The sequence below is a fragment of the Clinocottus analis genome, unplaced genomic scaffold (genome assembly GCF_023055335.1).
Source record: "Clinocottus analis isolate CAN_PGR_092001 unplaced genomic scaffold, fCliAna1.0.p SCAF_10, whole genome shotgun sequence".
Classification (NCBI taxonomy): domain Eukaryota; kingdom Metazoa; phylum Chordata; class Actinopteri; order Perciformes; family Cottidae; genus Clinocottus; species Clinocottus analis.
Genome location: NW_027175821.1, coordinates 17,011,121 through 17,028,549, shown reverse-complemented (window position 1 = coordinate 17,028,549; position 17,429 = coordinate 17,011,121). Strand labels below are relative to the sequence as shown.

General features: G+C 45.1%; 1 protein-coding gene across 4 annotated transcripts in view; it reads right to left on the bottom strand.

The window, feature by feature from the left end:
* Nucleotides 1–268: 268 nt before the first annotated feature.
* si:dkey-237h12.3 (teneurin-3) overlaps nucleotides 269–17,429 on the bottom strand; it is a 127,353-nt gene continuing 110,192 nt past the window's right edge. For all 4 annotated transcript variants that reach the window (XM_068593425.1, XM_068593432.1, XM_068593440.1 and 1 more), the window contains 9 exons: nucleotides 16,285–16,517; nucleotides 14,367–14,521; nucleotides 10,345–11,222; nucleotides 8,793–8,968; nucleotides 8,088–8,323; nucleotides 7,008–7,304; nucleotides 3,419–5,030; nucleotides 2,879–3,009; nucleotides 269–2,325 (listed from right to left, as the gene is read on the bottom strand). In XM_068593425.1, the coding sequence (XP_068449526.1) occupies nucleotides 1,573–2,325; nucleotides 2,879–3,009; nucleotides 3,419–5,030; nucleotides 7,008–7,304; nucleotides 8,088–8,323; nucleotides 8,793–8,968; nucleotides 10,345–11,222; nucleotides 14,367–14,521; nucleotides 16,285–16,517 (4,471 nt within the window). In that variant the 3' untranslated portion in view covers nucleotides 269–1,572. The remainder of the gene's footprint in view (nucleotides 2,326–2,878; nucleotides 3,010–3,418; nucleotides 5,031–7,007; nucleotides 7,305–8,087; nucleotides 8,324–8,792; nucleotides 8,969–10,344; nucleotides 11,223–14,366; nucleotides 14,522–16,284; nucleotides 16,518–17,429) is intronic.

Here is a 17,429-nt window from a genome sequence, read left to right as displayed (position 1 = left end):
TCTTGGCTTTGTAGCTCAGGAACATGTATTTTTAATTTTTAATGTCATTTGTGATTGTGGAACGCTGAGGCCATGCATCCTTAAAGACTTTAAGCGTCGTGGATATACACATTAGTGTCTGGGTAACCCGCCTGCGAATGCATTCTTCCCGCCTCTCATATTCATTGTAATACGGGAACGGTTAATTAGTTAGATGATTTTTTTTTTTAAAAAGGAAGAAAAAAAACTGAATTTCCCATCCAAATCTTAAAAAAACAACACACCAGAAGAGAACCCCAATATCATTTTAATCCATGAGTGCATTTAACATTCAAAAGAAGAATACCTACCGAGAACATGGACGTGATCTATATTTGGATCCACTGTAACCTTGTTTATGTGAGATGGGTTCATGAAATATTTGTGTTGATGAAATATTCATTGGACAGGAAGCCAGGTCAAAAGGCATTATGCCCAATAAACATTAAATTTAGTGGAAATAATAGTTGATGGCATGTTATAGATACATCACCACTTGTAAATACTTGTCACTACATGCACAGGTTTCTGTTAGTTACTTAAACAGAGCATTGTGAAGAAGCCCCACATAGCCATATTAGAAGGAACGGAACTTAAACAAAGAAATGCTCGTCTGAAAAAAAAAAAAAAAAATGAAAATCAGCTGGACTTTATTTGTCATGTATAAACACAACATAAATTACTGTTAATATGACTAATACAGACATTTATTCAGTTTCTTAAAAAAAAACGCCATAAAACTCTTGCATAATTTACAAAACATGGTGTCCCTGTGCTATCCAAGACACGTCTGTGCCTCTTCCACCCCAACAGAGTTTGGCGTACTGTCCTTTTTTTTTTTTTTTTTCACAATGAATATTGGGTATTTAAACATTGAAACTGTTTGTTTTTTTCTGTTTTTAAAAGCATCTCAAAGAGAATAAGACATGTTTTTCGATGTTTACAGTGCTAAATCTGGTATAGATAGTGGTTGTTTGGTGAGGATATCTCTTACGTCAGAAAGTCTCTGATTTTATAAACAAACATTTTGCTCAAGGACACTGCTTGATCTCCGAGTGTGAAATCTTGAGCCCCGTACTTCTAGTGAAGTGCAGATATGCATAATGTAAACATTTCCTTTGCTCTTATAATACTTTCTGTTGAGCCAGACTTTTCCTTGATGAAAACTAAACCCAAAAAACAACATAAAACACATAAATTAGCTCACGGTTTTCCCAAAAACACCACTGTTCCTCTGCTTCAGAGTCCAGAGTCCAAAAGGCTTGTGCAACAGAGGAACTGACCTGTAATTGCCATGGTAAGGCTTGGTGTAGCTATATATTTACTCTGTAGTCCCTAGGTCACAATGCACAGCATTGCTTTAGACCCCTTGTATATTTTGTCTTTTCTATTTTTTTTTTTAAATCAATAATATCTTTTTTTTCTTTTTTTTTTTTCCTTACAAAAACACACGACACTCATTAGTACATAGCGGCAACCCTCGCTTTTCATCTGGTCCGCTTGTATGCCTCTACCAAAACTAAGTCTCTTTGGCAGAAAATGCACCTGGTATTGTTACCTTTTCCCAATTTCACTTTGCCGGAGAAAGTGAATGTTATTGGCGTTGTCTGATAACTCGGGGTACTGCTCGATGGAGAGCACGTAGTACCCGTCGAACCCCAAAACCTTCCCACTGCTCAGAAGCTGCCTTTTCTCGCCCTCTGTCCAGGGGCGCACCCCTTCCTCGCCGTCTCGCACCCGCTGCTGTTCTCTCGCCCAGGCGCCGGCCAGGGCGCGCTGGCGAGCGAGCTCCACCACCCGCGCTTTCTCCTCGTCCACCGTGGACCCGTAGCGGATGTGGAGAGCCAGAGCGCCGGCGCGGATCTCCACGTCGGCGAAACGCCGCGTCCGACTATCCATGACCGTGGTGGATTGGGACACGGTCACGTTGAGCCCGTTCTCCAGAGTTTTGTGCCCGCTCGTGAGGTGCAACGCCGCCAGGTCGGCGTCCGGGAGGCCCGGCTTGACAAAGTAGTGCGTGTCCCGCCCCTCGATGGTGAAGTGGAGGTCCTCCAAGTAGAACGCGTTGTTGAGGATGGTCGCGACCTTGATGCAGTCCTCGCTGGCCACGTTGAGCGTGTGAGTGTGAACGCTGCCCTTGTAGATGGCGAACATAACGGCTCTACCGATGGGAGACATCGCCGCCGAGAACCACAGCCAAGACTTTTCACCTCTGCGACCGCGAGCGAGATGGACCTCTGGCAGCCGCTCGAACGACAGGAGAGAATGGGCTTGTCTGGTTACTTCCTGCTGGACCCCAGAGATAGACTGTAGGAAAAGTGCAGTGAAACGTTAACGCTGGAACATGGCAGAACCTGACTCTCCAGGCCATTTAGAACCAGCTACGGCTCTGCTTCACAGAGTTTTTCATCCCTGTCTAAGATAATGGTCTTTTCAAGCTGCGTTCTCAAGCCAAAAGTAGATAAATCTCCCATGACAATTTTACAGCAACACTTCTTTTTTTTGTGTCTGAAGGCCTTAAACCAGAGAAGCCTCAAAGGATTATTTAAACAGAAGCAACACAAAAAAAAATAGCGTATCAGGTCAGACAATGTTGAAATGCGTTTAACTGTTTACCAAATCAACAATAGCGAGGAAATTACAATTTGTGCTTGTTATGCATTTATGGAAATATGGCCCAATTAAAATTGATATTCTTTGTAATACATAGCAATGGCCATTAGGAGATGTCAGCTTTAAAATACTGATGTAAGAGAATAATAATGGACAGTGTTTTTGCATCGTCTACACTTTATCCTCATAATATCTGCTGTACAGTATTTGTTTATTTGGTGTTGAATGTGCATATCATTATACAAACCGGCAGATCGTCCCAGCGCTGACTCTTCCTCAGTTCATAGGACGGCATGCTTAAATCAAACTTTGGGACCGGAAACCCAGGGATGGTGTTGTGAAGATGAAAGCCGAAGGTTACAAGCCAGCTGTTCACATCTGTGCAAGAAAAATAAATGAGGCTATTAGTATGTTATATCTGAAAATATACATTACCACCATTGTGTCTTACATGTTTGCTGTAACAGTGAGCTTTTAAGTGAGTAGTTTTGATATCTTCCAAACCTTTAAAACCCTTTATTTATTATTTATTTACCATTCAAAATAAATGGATATAAATATGGGTACAAAATAACCCTCAGTTAGTTGATTGAAAATGTTTTCAAGCTATGCAGACGTGAGGATCTGCTTCATTTCTCACTTAAGATAGTCAACTTAAAATAAATTTGGGTAAATGATCAGAGAAAAAAAAGTAGGACAAGCTGTAAGACTGAATAACAAATAGAAAAAGAATCAATAATGACAACAATCATTGTTGAGCATAATCACTAATAGTTATATGTCTTACCTGCAACATATTCTCTCATTTCATGGACTTTGCTGATTGGATTGTTATTTCTGAACATGTATAAATTAAAAGGAGCGGGCTCTTTGCTGACTCTTTGCCAAGTCGAGACGTCCGGGACCGTCCACCTTCCCGACATGATGTCATAATCCTGCTCTCCGAAGTGCAGCAGTTTGGTCAGGGGTTCGTAAAGTCCTCCGTGGAACCCGAGCACCAGCTGGAAGTCCGGGTTGGAGTCGAAGTAGACCTCGCCGTACGCCGTGTACTGCAGCTGTTTCACCAGGAGGCCGTTGCTGGTGAAGACAGCCAAGGGCGTGCCGGTGTTATCGCAGGCGATGTAGAACTCCTCCCCGCTGCTGATCTCCATCGCAAACAGGTGGCCCTGGAGGTCATAGTAGAGCGAGGTGATCTCTGAGCTGGAGTGGTTGTACACGTGCGTGATCCTGGCCGGGTAGCTCAGGTCGGCGTAGAAGTACTGCAGGTGTTGACCCAGGCTGGTCTTGGTGGACACCCTGCGGCCGAGTCCGTCGTAGCGGTACTGAATAGTCCAGCCGCTGCTCTTGCTGTAGACGCGCACCAAGAGCCCCTTGGAGTTGTACTCAAAGATTTCCGCCCCCCTCTGACGGAGGAAGCCGTCTTCATCCATCCTGTATTGGATATCCCCCAGGCGGGTGATGCGGTCCCGCAAGTCGTAGCGCAGGGGCAGGAGCCGGGCGCTGCTCCCGGCGTTCAGCAGGTGCAGGTTTCCGTTCAGGTCGTACGTGTAGCGCCACATGACTTTCTCGTTCAGGTACACGGTCTGCAGCTGGCCGTCCACGTCGTACTCGTAGGCGTACTTGGTGGTGTTGGCGAAGGGGCCGATCTTGATCTCGCGCTTGACGACTCGGCCCACGTCGTCGTACTGGAACGTGATCCAGTACATGAGGGAGCGGAAGATCTCGTACTGGATCTCCTTGATGCGTCCGTGGGCGTCGAAGTGCTTGGTGTAGGTCATGACCGCCGTGGAGATGATCTGATTGATGTCGTAGTAGATCACCCCGAACTTCCCGAACTGCTCCACCTTGCCGGAGATGTCGTCGAACTGGTACAGGTCGATGGGCAGGGGCGTCTCGTTGATGACGCCTTGCACGCTGGTGACCCGCAGGCTGCTGTCGTAGGTGTAGTCGAAGCGCGCGTTGACCATGCCGTCCTCGCTGAAGCGGAAAATCTGCCGGTCCACCAGGGGCCCCACCTGGCGGTAGCGGATGGAGCAGATGAAGCCTTCGTTCTGCAGGTTGACGGTCTTCAGCACGCCCGCCGTCTCGTCGTAGGTGAAGCTGACCCTCGTGCTGTCGTACAGGATCTCGGACAGTTTGTTCTGCCGGCGGTACCTGTACAGGATCCTCCGGCCCGTGCCGAGGTGAGACACCCTCAGGAGGAGGCCGTCCTCGCTGTAGTCCACGGCCACGGAGGCGTTGCTCTCCGGGGGGTGATACAGGTTCCTGTAGTAGCCCACGGAGCGGATGGTCTGCATGGTGTAGCGGGCGACGCTCGGCATCGTGACGGCGGAGAGCCGGTCCAGAGAGTCAAAGTCAAATATGTACTGCCGTTGACTGTGGAGCAGGAGGACCATGGACTACAGGGAATAGAGAGGGGGGGGAAATAAAGAAAAGCCGTCGCTTTACTGGGTGATAATATGAATACATGATTAATGCAAGGCAATGTGAGTGCAGGCAAAGTGAGCGTAAATTGACTGTTGGAGAAAAACGAAGAAACAGGGGGGAAAGCCAGCAGGTAGCGTTATCAATCACTGTTGTGAGGCAGCAGCTGCACACTGTCTGCTATCTTTTAATGCAGCGTGTACAGGCTCTAATTTCAAAGTCCTCACAAGCTCTTTTGAAAGTGATATATCGATTTTTAATACAGAGCTTCCAACAACAACGAGAGAAAAAAAAAAGCATTGACAAGGAACGCTGGTGTGTGATTTGAATGCTGTGTGCGAGTGTGTAGTAGTCAACACACACACACACACACATGCATGTGACGTAAGGGAAGTTTACTTTTTACACACACAGAGCAGTTTAATTAATTTACAGCGCATGCCGTTTGGAGCGTGGTCCGTCTTCTAAGGGTTTACCACCCTTTCTGTTGAAATGTCAGGCCCAGTCATCCGTTGCGACATAGCGGCTCCCTGTGCTCCCTGAGCTCTCTGTGTTCCTTATGTCAGACGGTTGACATTGCCTCTCCAGGTCACGCAATGAAAGGATGCGGCCAGGAGTGGCTGATGAAATCTCTCTGTGTGTTTATGGCTGAGCATCTTGAGACCTTGAATACGCTCTACAAAACAACTTAAGGGTATGTTTTTTTTGTGAAAGAAGATGGACAGTGTGATCTTTCTGCTGTTTGACATGATGAAAAAGCAGAATGCAAAGATCAGAAGACCTGTCAGTTTTGTGGATTCCAGCCATTTTTATATATTTGTGTAGTATACGCTCCTTGAATCACTATGTACATAACTGTTATTTGGCAAGGAAGCGGATTCCTATATTTTCCAAAGAGTAAAAGCGAGGAGAAGGCTTAAAAAACTACAAAAGGCTGGATAAATCAATAACTATTTCCCAAAACAGAAGCATATTTTCAGTTTTGGCGGTCAGAAAGGAGCACTCCTACTTAGCGGCTGTATTTAGCCGGTTATTAAATGTGAAAACTGCTCTCTCGCTGGATTTCATATTATTTTCGCCTGCCAATCGCCCAGTGTGTCATCTCTGCCAGTCACTCTCTTCGTCAATCAATCTCACTTGTAGTCTCTGAGCGCTCACTTAAAAGCAGTGGAAATAGTCATTAGAAACAGTCCTTGTAGGTTTCAGCTATTTAATTAAAAACATGTAAATAGCTGGAAAACTAACTTAATTAAATCACAGGGACCAAGATCAATATGAAGAATAGATGCTACCACCTAAAGAACTGTACCAGCGTTAGCTTAAAGCTAATTACAGTCTATAATCCCAAAGCAGGTCTTAATTAAAACATACAAACGGTGATGGAACGGCACTAAGCATACAGGGGAGGACACATGATACAGATACACATGTTCATAACGCGTTAGTCTTCCAGTCCGTCCCCAGCACCCCTGATTTAATACTCTTCTATTGTACTCATTGTATAAGTTATACTGCTGCTAGCGTTGAGGATACTGCCATTCGGGGCTACCGACTACACATTTTCTCGGACAAAATATGTTACTTTAGCAGAGATGGCAATCACCATCACTGTTTGTACCATTTGTGGGCTAATTTCCTCGGTAAACTCTGACATGCTATGCTATAATTCACATGCTGGGTGGAGGTTAAAGTGCGACTCTCTCTGAACATGGTTATACCGAAAGCATGTAAATGACGCTCATACATCTGCTGTTAGCGTCCAATGATTACTGAGATCGGTAAGTACCTGCAAGAAGCAGAATTATGTACCGGCAGCCGGTGATTATTGCAAAATAGGACTCTTCAGGGTGACCTCTGCTACATATCGGGGGTACATATTCACCCTGTAGCGATAATGACTCCTCTAAAGTATATCTTACGCATCTCCTCCTCGGGTCGTGTTATTTCCTCACCTGCTCCAGGTAGGTGTAACTCCATATCTTCCCATCAGCAAACACCCTGGAAATCAGGCGGCCTTGGCTATCGTACTCCAGTCTCTCGGTGGTGGGGCCCCTCTGCAGGGCGCTGATTTGCCCGCTGCTGGTGCGGCTCACATTCACCGGCAGGAGCTTGCTGCTGGGCACCCAGAGCACCGGATGGCCCGATGTGTCGTATATAATCTTTAAGAGGAACTTCCTGTGGTCGTCGTAAATCTTCTCTGTCCTCAGGGTGCGATCGTAATCGACAGAAAGAATGTTCCGTCCGTTCACCTGCGGGGAAAGATTTGATTTAATAAATGCATGAGACAAAAGAACTACAGCCGATGTTTTTACTGCTACTACAAGTCACACTAAGACTAACAGATGACACTTCATCTGGAATACACCAATGTGTATTGATTACACAATAGGGCAGTCTCAAGAAGGACTTCTTGGTTGTGGTATCCCTTGTCTTTGTCCAGGTGGCTCTTTACATTGAGACCATTTTCACTACAGTTGTCACAGAGATTAACACCTCCCTCATAAGCCTCATTTAACGGAGTCACTTTGGTGATTATTCAGGTACTCTTAAATCACAACCTCCTAAATTTAGAGGGGACACAGATTACTCAGAGGGAAAGTAACCACCAAAGTTAAGTTCATGAAGTCCCATAAATCATAAATGTGTGGTGTCAGATCCTAAGCAGGAGGAAGGAGAGGAGGTGGACTTTTGTACAGTGGAATATTGATAACCCTCTTTATCAGGAACTACATGTTCTGGTGACTCGTACATTTTTAAAGAATTGTAGAAATATTTGAACAATGTTATAATGAGGACGTGAAAAAAAAACAACCCCATCCGTCCTATTTGAGACAGTCTGATCTGACTTTTGTGCAGCTGCTCTCTGACCCTCGTCGTGTCACTGCCATCCTCTATCCAACACCGAGGCGGAGCCACAGGGAACAGGCACTTTTGTATTCATGGCAAGCCGATCCTCTGAATGTCCCATAAGCAAGACAAAAAGAAGAAAAAAAAAGAAAATGGAGAAGAAGAAAAAAAAAAATCAAACATACCCTAAGCTTGCGTCCAAACACGATAACTTTCCCTCTGGCTTGTTCTTTGCGGAAGCGCCACTCAACCAAGTTTTGCCCACTCTCCCCTGGCAAGCTCATGTTGCGTCTGGCCACAGTCGGGTTGGCAGCGCCTGCCAGGATGTGGGGCTCTGTCTGGTAGTGGGTGTCCATCCCGTTGGCATACGTAATCCTCAGCGAGTTGTCAAAGCCCACTTGATAGATGCTCCTACATTGGTCTGTTGATGACAAAACCAAAAAGTGAACAAAAATGCAACTTAGAAACAGAGGAATAAGCGATTACACAGCGGAGCGGGGCGTCATTTGCCTCAAAGTCTCCTGAGGTAATCACTGGTTGCACTTAATTACGCTTTTAAGTCCGGAGCATTCATTCTGTTTTAACTCCTTAGTATTTCATATTTGACAATTTTTCGGATGGAGTAAAAGGACATGAATGATGTGCGGCAATAACTGGACCATCTGGGTCTGGCGGAGAGTAGAAACCATTTAGAAACAAGGTTGATGCGTCTCCCTGACACCCCAGACCCACACACTGAGAGAGTAATCATTTACACTGTCGTCTGTCAGACCCTCTGAGCTGTAATGATGCACGACTTAAGCTTACTCAACGTTGCCCCAGCGACCCCTGAAACGATGACAAATAACCGCCGCCTGACTCGGGGAGGAAGACGAGCGCCGCGGCCTTACCCTGAGCCAGAGTGTAGAAGGCTCGGATGGCCGAGGTGTTGGTGGTGATGCTGATTTCCTCCTCCGTCATGGAGCTTTCGATGTCCACCGTCAGAGCGCTGTAGATGTCGGCGTACAAGTTATTCACCATGCCGGTGGGGAACGTCACGTTCATCAGCCGTCCTTCACTGTCATAGCTGTTTGACGAAGGGAACGGGGAAATGACAAAGCATTGATATGAGATTGCTCTCAGTGCATTTAATTATCAGATCTTTTATGCTTGCAGAGTAAGTGCCCAGACTGTCACATCCCATGTCAATTTCCAGAGCACAAGTGACACGGCGTCTGCATCAACCCAAGGCGTTATCCAAATATTTGCTATAGGAGAATGACACATCCCGTCAGCGAGCAGTTTTACGTTTTTTATATATATATATATATAATAAGCACACTTGTAATTAATGCGATGATTGATTTGTCGTCATAATCTCAACTGAATGCTTGGCTTTTTTTTTTTTTTTTGTCATAGTGGGGATATCGTTTATGGCATAATGTGACATGACAGCAAATTACACGAGAGAGGCAAATTCAATCACTGAGAGGCCATGGTCGCAAAATAAAAAATCGTTATGATAGAGAGGCCAGGTGGCTTATTATAACGAAATATAATGAGCTTGTCATTTTGTTTAACTTTTCAAAAGTGTCTTCGAGCAAATTCCTATTGTTACACTGCAACATGATAGGACACACAGTTCAGGTGAAGCAAAAAATAGGAAGAAAAAGCAGCAGTTATTATAGTCTAACTGGGCTATTTTACAGATCTGAGGCAACTTTTCTAATTATTATTAGGTTTTCAATTAAATATACACCCTAAAGCAGTTAGCAGGTAAGTATGGTTCCCAATTATAAAGTCAACGTGCTGTGAGACAAGAATGAACACACACACACACACACACACACACACACACACGGTTACACTCTTCTTTTTTTGTCTTTGTATCTCATGACTTAAGGTTTGAATAATAAAAAAGGAATATAAATATTAGTGCCAAACATAATGCAGTAGTAGCAGCTCGCAACTGCGAGGCTGTTATTACTGCCTCTTCATCCATGAGAAGCAGGGACTACTTTTTAATTCTTCTTAATAGTAGCGTTCTATCACGGCGTTCTGCCAAAATGCAAAGAGAAATTGTTTTTCATAAGTTGCATCAGTACGCACACAGTTGGAGGTGTGTTTTAATATGTTACCACTAAGATATAGAAGTCCAGTAATGTTGAGATTCACGAAGGATGCTCTTACTGATCCCTTTTAGATGCAAGATCCAAGATATCTTTATTATCAGATGTATTACAGAAAGTTACTCCGTTCAATGAAAAGCTTATTTTGCAAGGTCCTCCTTACACACAGAATTACAACAAACTTATTAGAATTAGAATAAAAAATACAAAAAGAACATTGCTATAAATACTACCAGTATTTTATAGTATAATAGTATTAGAAAATATACAAAATAAGGCACGCAAATATGCCAACAGCATAGTGTAGAAAGTGCACTTCACACATGGTACTTACTCGTAGAACGTTGTCCAGCCGATCTCGGACGTCTTTGTGGCCAGCAGGCCGTTGTTCCCGTGGTAGGTGAGCAGCACCAGCTCCTGGCCTTGCGCTGTGAGTGTCTTCAGCCCGCCGTTGGTGCTCATGGTCAGCCAGATCACCTGGTTATCAGGGGCGACGATGCGCACCGGCGTGCGGTTGGGGTCCCTCCGGATTCTCAGGGTGTTGCCGCTGCTGTCGGTCACGGCCGTGATGTCGTTCTCCGTGCTGTAGCTGAACGTGTACTTCAAGTCGCCGGTGAGCAGGCTGGCGGTGTGCTGGTGGGTGCCGTTGCTGTCGAACACGTACAGCTCCTGGGCGTCGGGGGACGCCGCCTCGAACGTGTTGGCGCTGGGAGTCGGCCCGTTTCTGGAGATGGCCCGGATGCGGATGTTGCCCAGGTCCGCCACGTAGAGCGTTCCATCTGGAGCCGCCACTAACGAAGACGGCGCGTTGAGCCTGGCGTCTTTGGCATAGCCGTCCCCTGTCTGGTAACAGTCGCAGTTGGCGTCGTTCTTGCAATCGCAGTCGGAGGGAGACCCGGCCAAATGCGTTATCTCGCCATCCACAGAAACCTTTCGGATCCTGCTCATCTTCCTCTCGTCCGTCTCCGCTACGTAGATGGCCCCGTGGTAGGACACGGCGATGGAAACGGCAGACTCTATGGGGGTTAACTGGGCCCGCTGCCCTCCGGCCACGCCGCGCTCCAGTCCGGCCAGCGGGCAGTGCAGAGGCCGGCCAGCTGCGATGCTCACCTGACCGTTCTCCGTGATGCGCAGCACGATGTTGTTGTCCAGGACGTACAGCGAGTTGTCCATGGGGCTGACCGCGAGGTCGGTGGGCCACTCCAGAATCACCTGGAATACAGGACGTCATAATCTCAAATTAAACATTTGCAATAGACGGTAATACCAGGATTACTCCCCGGTGATCACGACCCAGAAGTCATTTAAATAAATAGACATTTTGAAAGTCCCTTTGGCCAACAAATAACATGCAACAGTAAGTGAAGTTGCTCTAATGTGCGAGGTGGGATTGTGTGCGGATCAGCAAGCATAAAAGAAGAAAAAAATGTGATGTGATGTTATAAAAGAAGCTAAACTCTGTTTCACTTGGCTCCGGCAGACAATATATTTCCTCTTAGAAGAACACTCTAATCCGTCGATCTCAATGGGTGCAATACATCTGGTTTATTATTGAGACATTGACTGGTGCAGGAATTAAAGGTGACACTTTAGTGGCGAGGTAGTCTCTCTTTTCACCATGATAGTTTGTCTTAGAATATATAATTTCAATTGGCTTGAAGGGAGAAATAAATGATACATATTATACCTTTAGGGTACAGGATTAATTCTTATCTTGTGCTCACGCTGCTGATACATGGATTTGAAAGGATAATTCTGGCCACAGTTAAGATAATTTTCCATTACGCCCTCTATCCCCACTAAACATTTACATTTGATCATGCTGCGACTGAGATTTAAAACTAAGTGACGTCGCGGGGGGTCAGGCCCTGTGTGGCAATAGTAGAGCTTGCTAACTGACGCTGTAGCCAGAGAGGGGAGCGCCCCATTGAGTGGTCAATTAAGTGGATCAAATTAAATCAAAATGAAGCCAAAAAAAAAAAAGAAAAGAAAAACGTACACATAAAAAAAAGATAGCAGTGCTAACCACATCGTGGGAAATAACAAGTAGACGTTACAATCCAACGCGTTAACCACATCCAACTATTACAATCTGCTTGTCAGACATGTGTCAGGGAATAAAAAAGCGTATTTGTAACAGCACAAATGATTGGCCTGGCCTTCAAATGCATAACTGTGTCATTAAAACTGTCAAAACGCTCCTGAATTGCGCTTTTCCACAGGGTGATTAATAATCCAACACACTGCCTGTAAGGCTGCCACTAGTTAAACCGCACTGAGCCAATTCTCTCGCTGGGACGCCTGAGGATCACACGGTCTCGCCAGAACCATCTTTTCATTGGCTCAAACCAAATGACTTGGTTAATTAGCAAAAAGTGACAAGCTTAATCCTTTGTCTTCATGTTCTCTTATGTTTCTCCCCCCTTCATGTTCACCCACACACACACACACACACACACACACACACACACACACACACACACACACACACACACACACACACACACACACACAGATTGCTTTCTGTTCTGTTTACATAAAAAATGTTTTAATGCTGCCAAAAACACTGTTTAATTCTCCCCTCAGCTCTTATTTGTGTTGATGCTATTATTATCTAACCTCTCAAAAGGACACACGGATGTTTGTGATATCTGTTGTCGGGGTCATTCGCTTTTTTGACTGTTGCAGTCCTTCCTATCTACTTTGTTGAAGTGTTTTGTTTGTAAGCTGATCTGCATTAGAACATCAGAAAGCTAATTAAAATGTAAATTGGTTCGTTAAAAAACACCGCTACGTCTGGTGCAGACATGTACGAGGTGGGAGAACCTGATCCCGCGGCAATTACATTCACCACGGACAATCCACGTTACTATTCACTTCCTGCAGGAACAAGATACAGAGGACGCTGTGAACGCATCCATGTTTGTATGCCTGTGTTCACAGCACAACCCTTTTTTAATGTTTTATTGTTCTTCATTATTCATCTTGAGTCAAATCTCAATGTTTTTTAAAGGAGTGAAATGAGGAGGGATATTAATGTTGGAGCGCAGAGAGCTGCTCTCCTTTGACAAGGTATTGTAATGCTACGTAAGCTGTTGTGTCTTCTATGTCACCTCGTTCACAGAGTCAGTACATGTTGGCCGGCTGTCCTTAGGTGCCGTGGAGGAAAAGGTTACATGTGCGGCGAACTCGCCCGTCGGCCGCTGCTTCATTATCATGGACGGTGTGGGTGCTTTCAATCCCGAGTATTTCTAGTGGAACACCAAACACTAATTCAGCTCCAGCCGCATCAAAACAAGTCCCCCAAACTGAGTAATTATTCTTCCCTCCACATCATCTGCCGTGACCTGAAAACTCATCTCCTCAATAAACACTTCATGTCTCCACTTCCTGCCCAAATCACATCTTCCTCCTTTGCACATATTTTCCTGCTGTACTTCGAGAGAAAAATGCTCTGCTCTTGTCGAGTTGAGAGCAAAAGAAAAAAGAAAAAAAAGGCAGTTTTTTTTGTTTTTTCCCCTCTACCCAGAGCCTCATAATGTTGGTGTAGGAACTGGAGCTTATTCCACTAATGTTGCTGTATGTCCCTCCGGACATGTGTCCAATCAGGAATTTCACATTGAGATTACAACTTTGCTTTTTTTAAGTGACCTGGTCAAGAGAAACAGCACTAACAATGTCACGAGCTAACGTCATTATGTTGATCACAAGATCAGAATTGAACAGAAATGGGATTATATAACCATAAATAAAATTGCCAATACGCTATTTAAAAAGATACCATCCCTTGAAACTAACTGAAGAGGCACTTAAAAATCAACCAAGGGCAATTCGGCCATCAATAGAAAATAAGTAAGAATGATGCTATCAAACAGTAAATGAGTTACACTAAAACATCCACATCGTAGTATTCTCCTGAATAGCAGCCGGAAGAGCGAGCGCAATTTCTGCAGCTATGATTCAAATTCCCGGAAAGAAACCTTTTTTTTTGTTGTTGTTGCAATTTTAAATGTAATTGCAGAAGGTTCCAGAGAGAGGGAGCAGCATGCAAAACAGCTCTTCCACCTTGCTGTGAAGACTTTGGGCACCGTGAAAGAACTGATCTAAACCATGAGGTAAATAAAAAAACCTATGCATGTCTTCCTTTTGCACAAAAAAAGATTAGCATTCATGAAGAGATTAGTTATACTGCATATGTAATGTTGACATATTTATGCAATTATATAACACTGCACATCGATGATGAGTCACGGGTGAGTGAATTGCAGGCGGGTGAGAGCGGTGGGGGCACAGGGTGGCGCTGTGACATGCTCTGTGTGAGCACACGGCTGTCCCGCACATTTATGTACAAGTCACCTGATTTATGTCCATGCTGTTGTCACAGGTCAGAGGTCGGGCCGACGTCAGGTCGTTGGAACCCAGGAAAGTGGAGATGATGCCGTTCTGGTCCACCTTTCTGATTGTGGTGCCGTCAACGAAATATATCAGTCCGTTCTTGCCCACAGCGATGCCTGTGGACATCAGGTGATGGGAGGGGAGGAGTGAGGGAGTGGACAAAAGAAGAGAGGGGATAAAAATAAAGGAAAAAAAGTACTTGTGACAACATGAAAACATGGTAGATATGCGGCATCTATGCGTGCATGACTCAGTGGACAGGACACGATGGATACATGTGTCAAGCTTGCCTTCCCATTATTCAGGTCACTGCAAAAAGCACAGCCATCAATAATTCACGGGCTGCTTTTCTGGTATTAAATTATTTCGCAGGCAGAAGTGGGAAAGGCTGTATTCATACGGTATATATGCACTTGCCACGTCTTGTAACCCTCCTCTCTCTCTCTCTAAAAAAAAAAAAAAGGACCTCAGGACCAAAGAGGGGGGGGAGGGGGGAGGTGTCAATGAGTGGCGCGTTTGGGAGATTTTTTTGACATCGGCAATCATCAACAATCTGCACACCATTTGAGAAATGAATGAGCGAGGGAGCGGAAATGACAGCTTCGGCCAATTTTAGATGAGGGGTTGGGGGCGGGGGGGGGGGTGAGAGACAGGCCGTTGCCATGGTGACAACTGCGGACTAAATTGTCTCAATGATTGAGTGTCAGCTCAGAGTTGTAAGTTGCAGCCGAGCCGGTGTGGAGTTGCAGTAACCATTTGTCCCAAACTGAAGAAAATACAGGAGCGCACCACGGCCGCGTCGACGTCGCTCTCTCCGTGTCCCCGCGTTGCTTAATAGAGACCAGCACCTATGGGAATTCAATCATGGCTCACATGCAGAAGCACTATTTTTACACTCCTCACATTGGTTTCAACACGACGTGGTTCAGGGTTTTGATTCTAAGCTCTCAGGAAGATATTTATGGGCCGGAAGATTGTTCCTCTGGTTTCTGAAGGATTTAGAATATCATGAATAAGCATGAAATCCAGTTTCTACAATGAGAACTTGATTTATTTTTCAATGAAGTCTTTAAAAGCTTCTATGGAAGGTGAGTGGTTTGGTTTGACCTGTGGCGAGGTCTGCACAAGATTGCTTTCTGCTAAAACATTTACGAGTTGAGGGAGCCCACAGTGAATCCTTGGGAGCTGGCTATTTGACAGTCTGAGATTCTCAGACAGATGAAAAGTGTCACATTTGAGCAAAGTTCACCAAATGTCTGCGAGGAGAAAAAAATGCAGCCATCTGCTGTTTCTTCTCTGGTCTCGGCTTCCACCCACTCCATCATTAGAGTCGCTCCCTCAGATTGCCTTCACTCAAGCCTTTATCACCCAGCTGAAGCTGAGCTATTGCGTTTGGCATTCAGAGCGGGCAACGACTCACGCAAAAACAATTCATCTGAGCCTTTTTCATCCAGAAGAATTCGTGGAAAAGTGAGCAATCCAACCACGAATGGCACAAATGGCCTCGTGCTATCTGAATGTGGGCAACAGGTTGTGCATGGCGGGCATCACCTTGTGCACGGCGGCTACCGTGAGCTGCTTTAAAGGACCAGATATTTTAGAACCGGATTCCTGGAGATTAAAACAACAATATCCTTTAATAGGCAGCATCAGACAAAAAGCCTTAATCCACCATGCTTCTGTTTATTTTTGTTCTTGTAGACAGTCCTGCTTACTTTTACACACGACATGACACACAACTAAAGACTGCCCGGACTTGTCGCGGATCAGGATGACACGCGTGCATTAAAAAGAAGCAGTTTCCCCTCCGGACTGAGAGCCATCACTGCGCCCCGCCCCACCATTAGGGTGCAACAACTTCATTAGTCCTAAACGATACCTTTGGGTCCGGTGAGGAAGGCCTCCGGGGCTTTGCCTCCGTCGCCGCAGTGGTTCTCGTCAAAGGGCAGGCAGTGCTCCCCGGTTCCTGCCACCACCTCTGCGTTGGCCTGCAGCTCCTTGGTCCCGGTGAGTGTTTTCGGTCGGTAGATCCTCCGGGAGTTTGTGTCCGACACGTACAGCTGGCCGCTCACTGGATCAGTCGCCAGGTAATACCGGTGTGCCGGGTTGTTACTGCATTCAAGACAATAACTCAGTTATATACCATTCACTTTGGGCTTTTTTTTCTTCTACCAATGCAGCCAAATAGTCCTTTAAATAGTGCTAATTTAATACTAATGTAGTCCAAATCAATAATCTCTGTGAGATACCTGAAACAACCTGAAAACCGCAACTGAGCCCGGATGAAATATAGCCAGATTTTCACTCCCAATTAAACGTTTAGAGAAAGGAATATAATCAATCCCATTACAGCTCTCCAGGGAGCCAACATTGGCTTCACTTTGCATTCAATTTGTTTAAGTTGTGGCGATAGATACAAACTTTTGAACAGTCAAAAGGAATTTAGGAAGACGTATTGTTTAAATAGTAACATCAAGTCCTGCATACGTTCATACATTTCTTTAAGTGCAATGGTACTAGGGATCCGTCTTCTGACTCGTGCATTACAAAAACCAATTGCATTAAAGGAGATGACAGAAAGTTAATGCCAATGCTCAATCAGGTTATGTTCTAGCGTTTAGGCTTATTTTCTAAAACATGGTTAATTAAGTGTAATTTGTTCTGCTCCAGTCCAGTTGCCAGCATAATATATAAACCTTATTATCAACTCAAAATTAGGAGCAACATTGTCATGCACGTGGATAATGAACTGAAGAGGGTAATAATCATGCCTATTGTTAAAGTGGTGAAAAAGCGTGGGCTTTTGTGAATGAGAAATAAAAAGCAGAGAGCGAGACAGAGGAGGCTGAAATGGTGGAACAGGATCCCGCTGCACTGGCCTTCCAGTTTACAAAGCAGAACTGGCAACTTGTGCGCCAGATCATTTCATTTGTTATCACTCCCCTGCGGGGAAAAGCCTTTGGACATTACAGAAATGACTGGCTTATGTTCACAAAGTGCAACAACTAATGGCACTGCATCTGT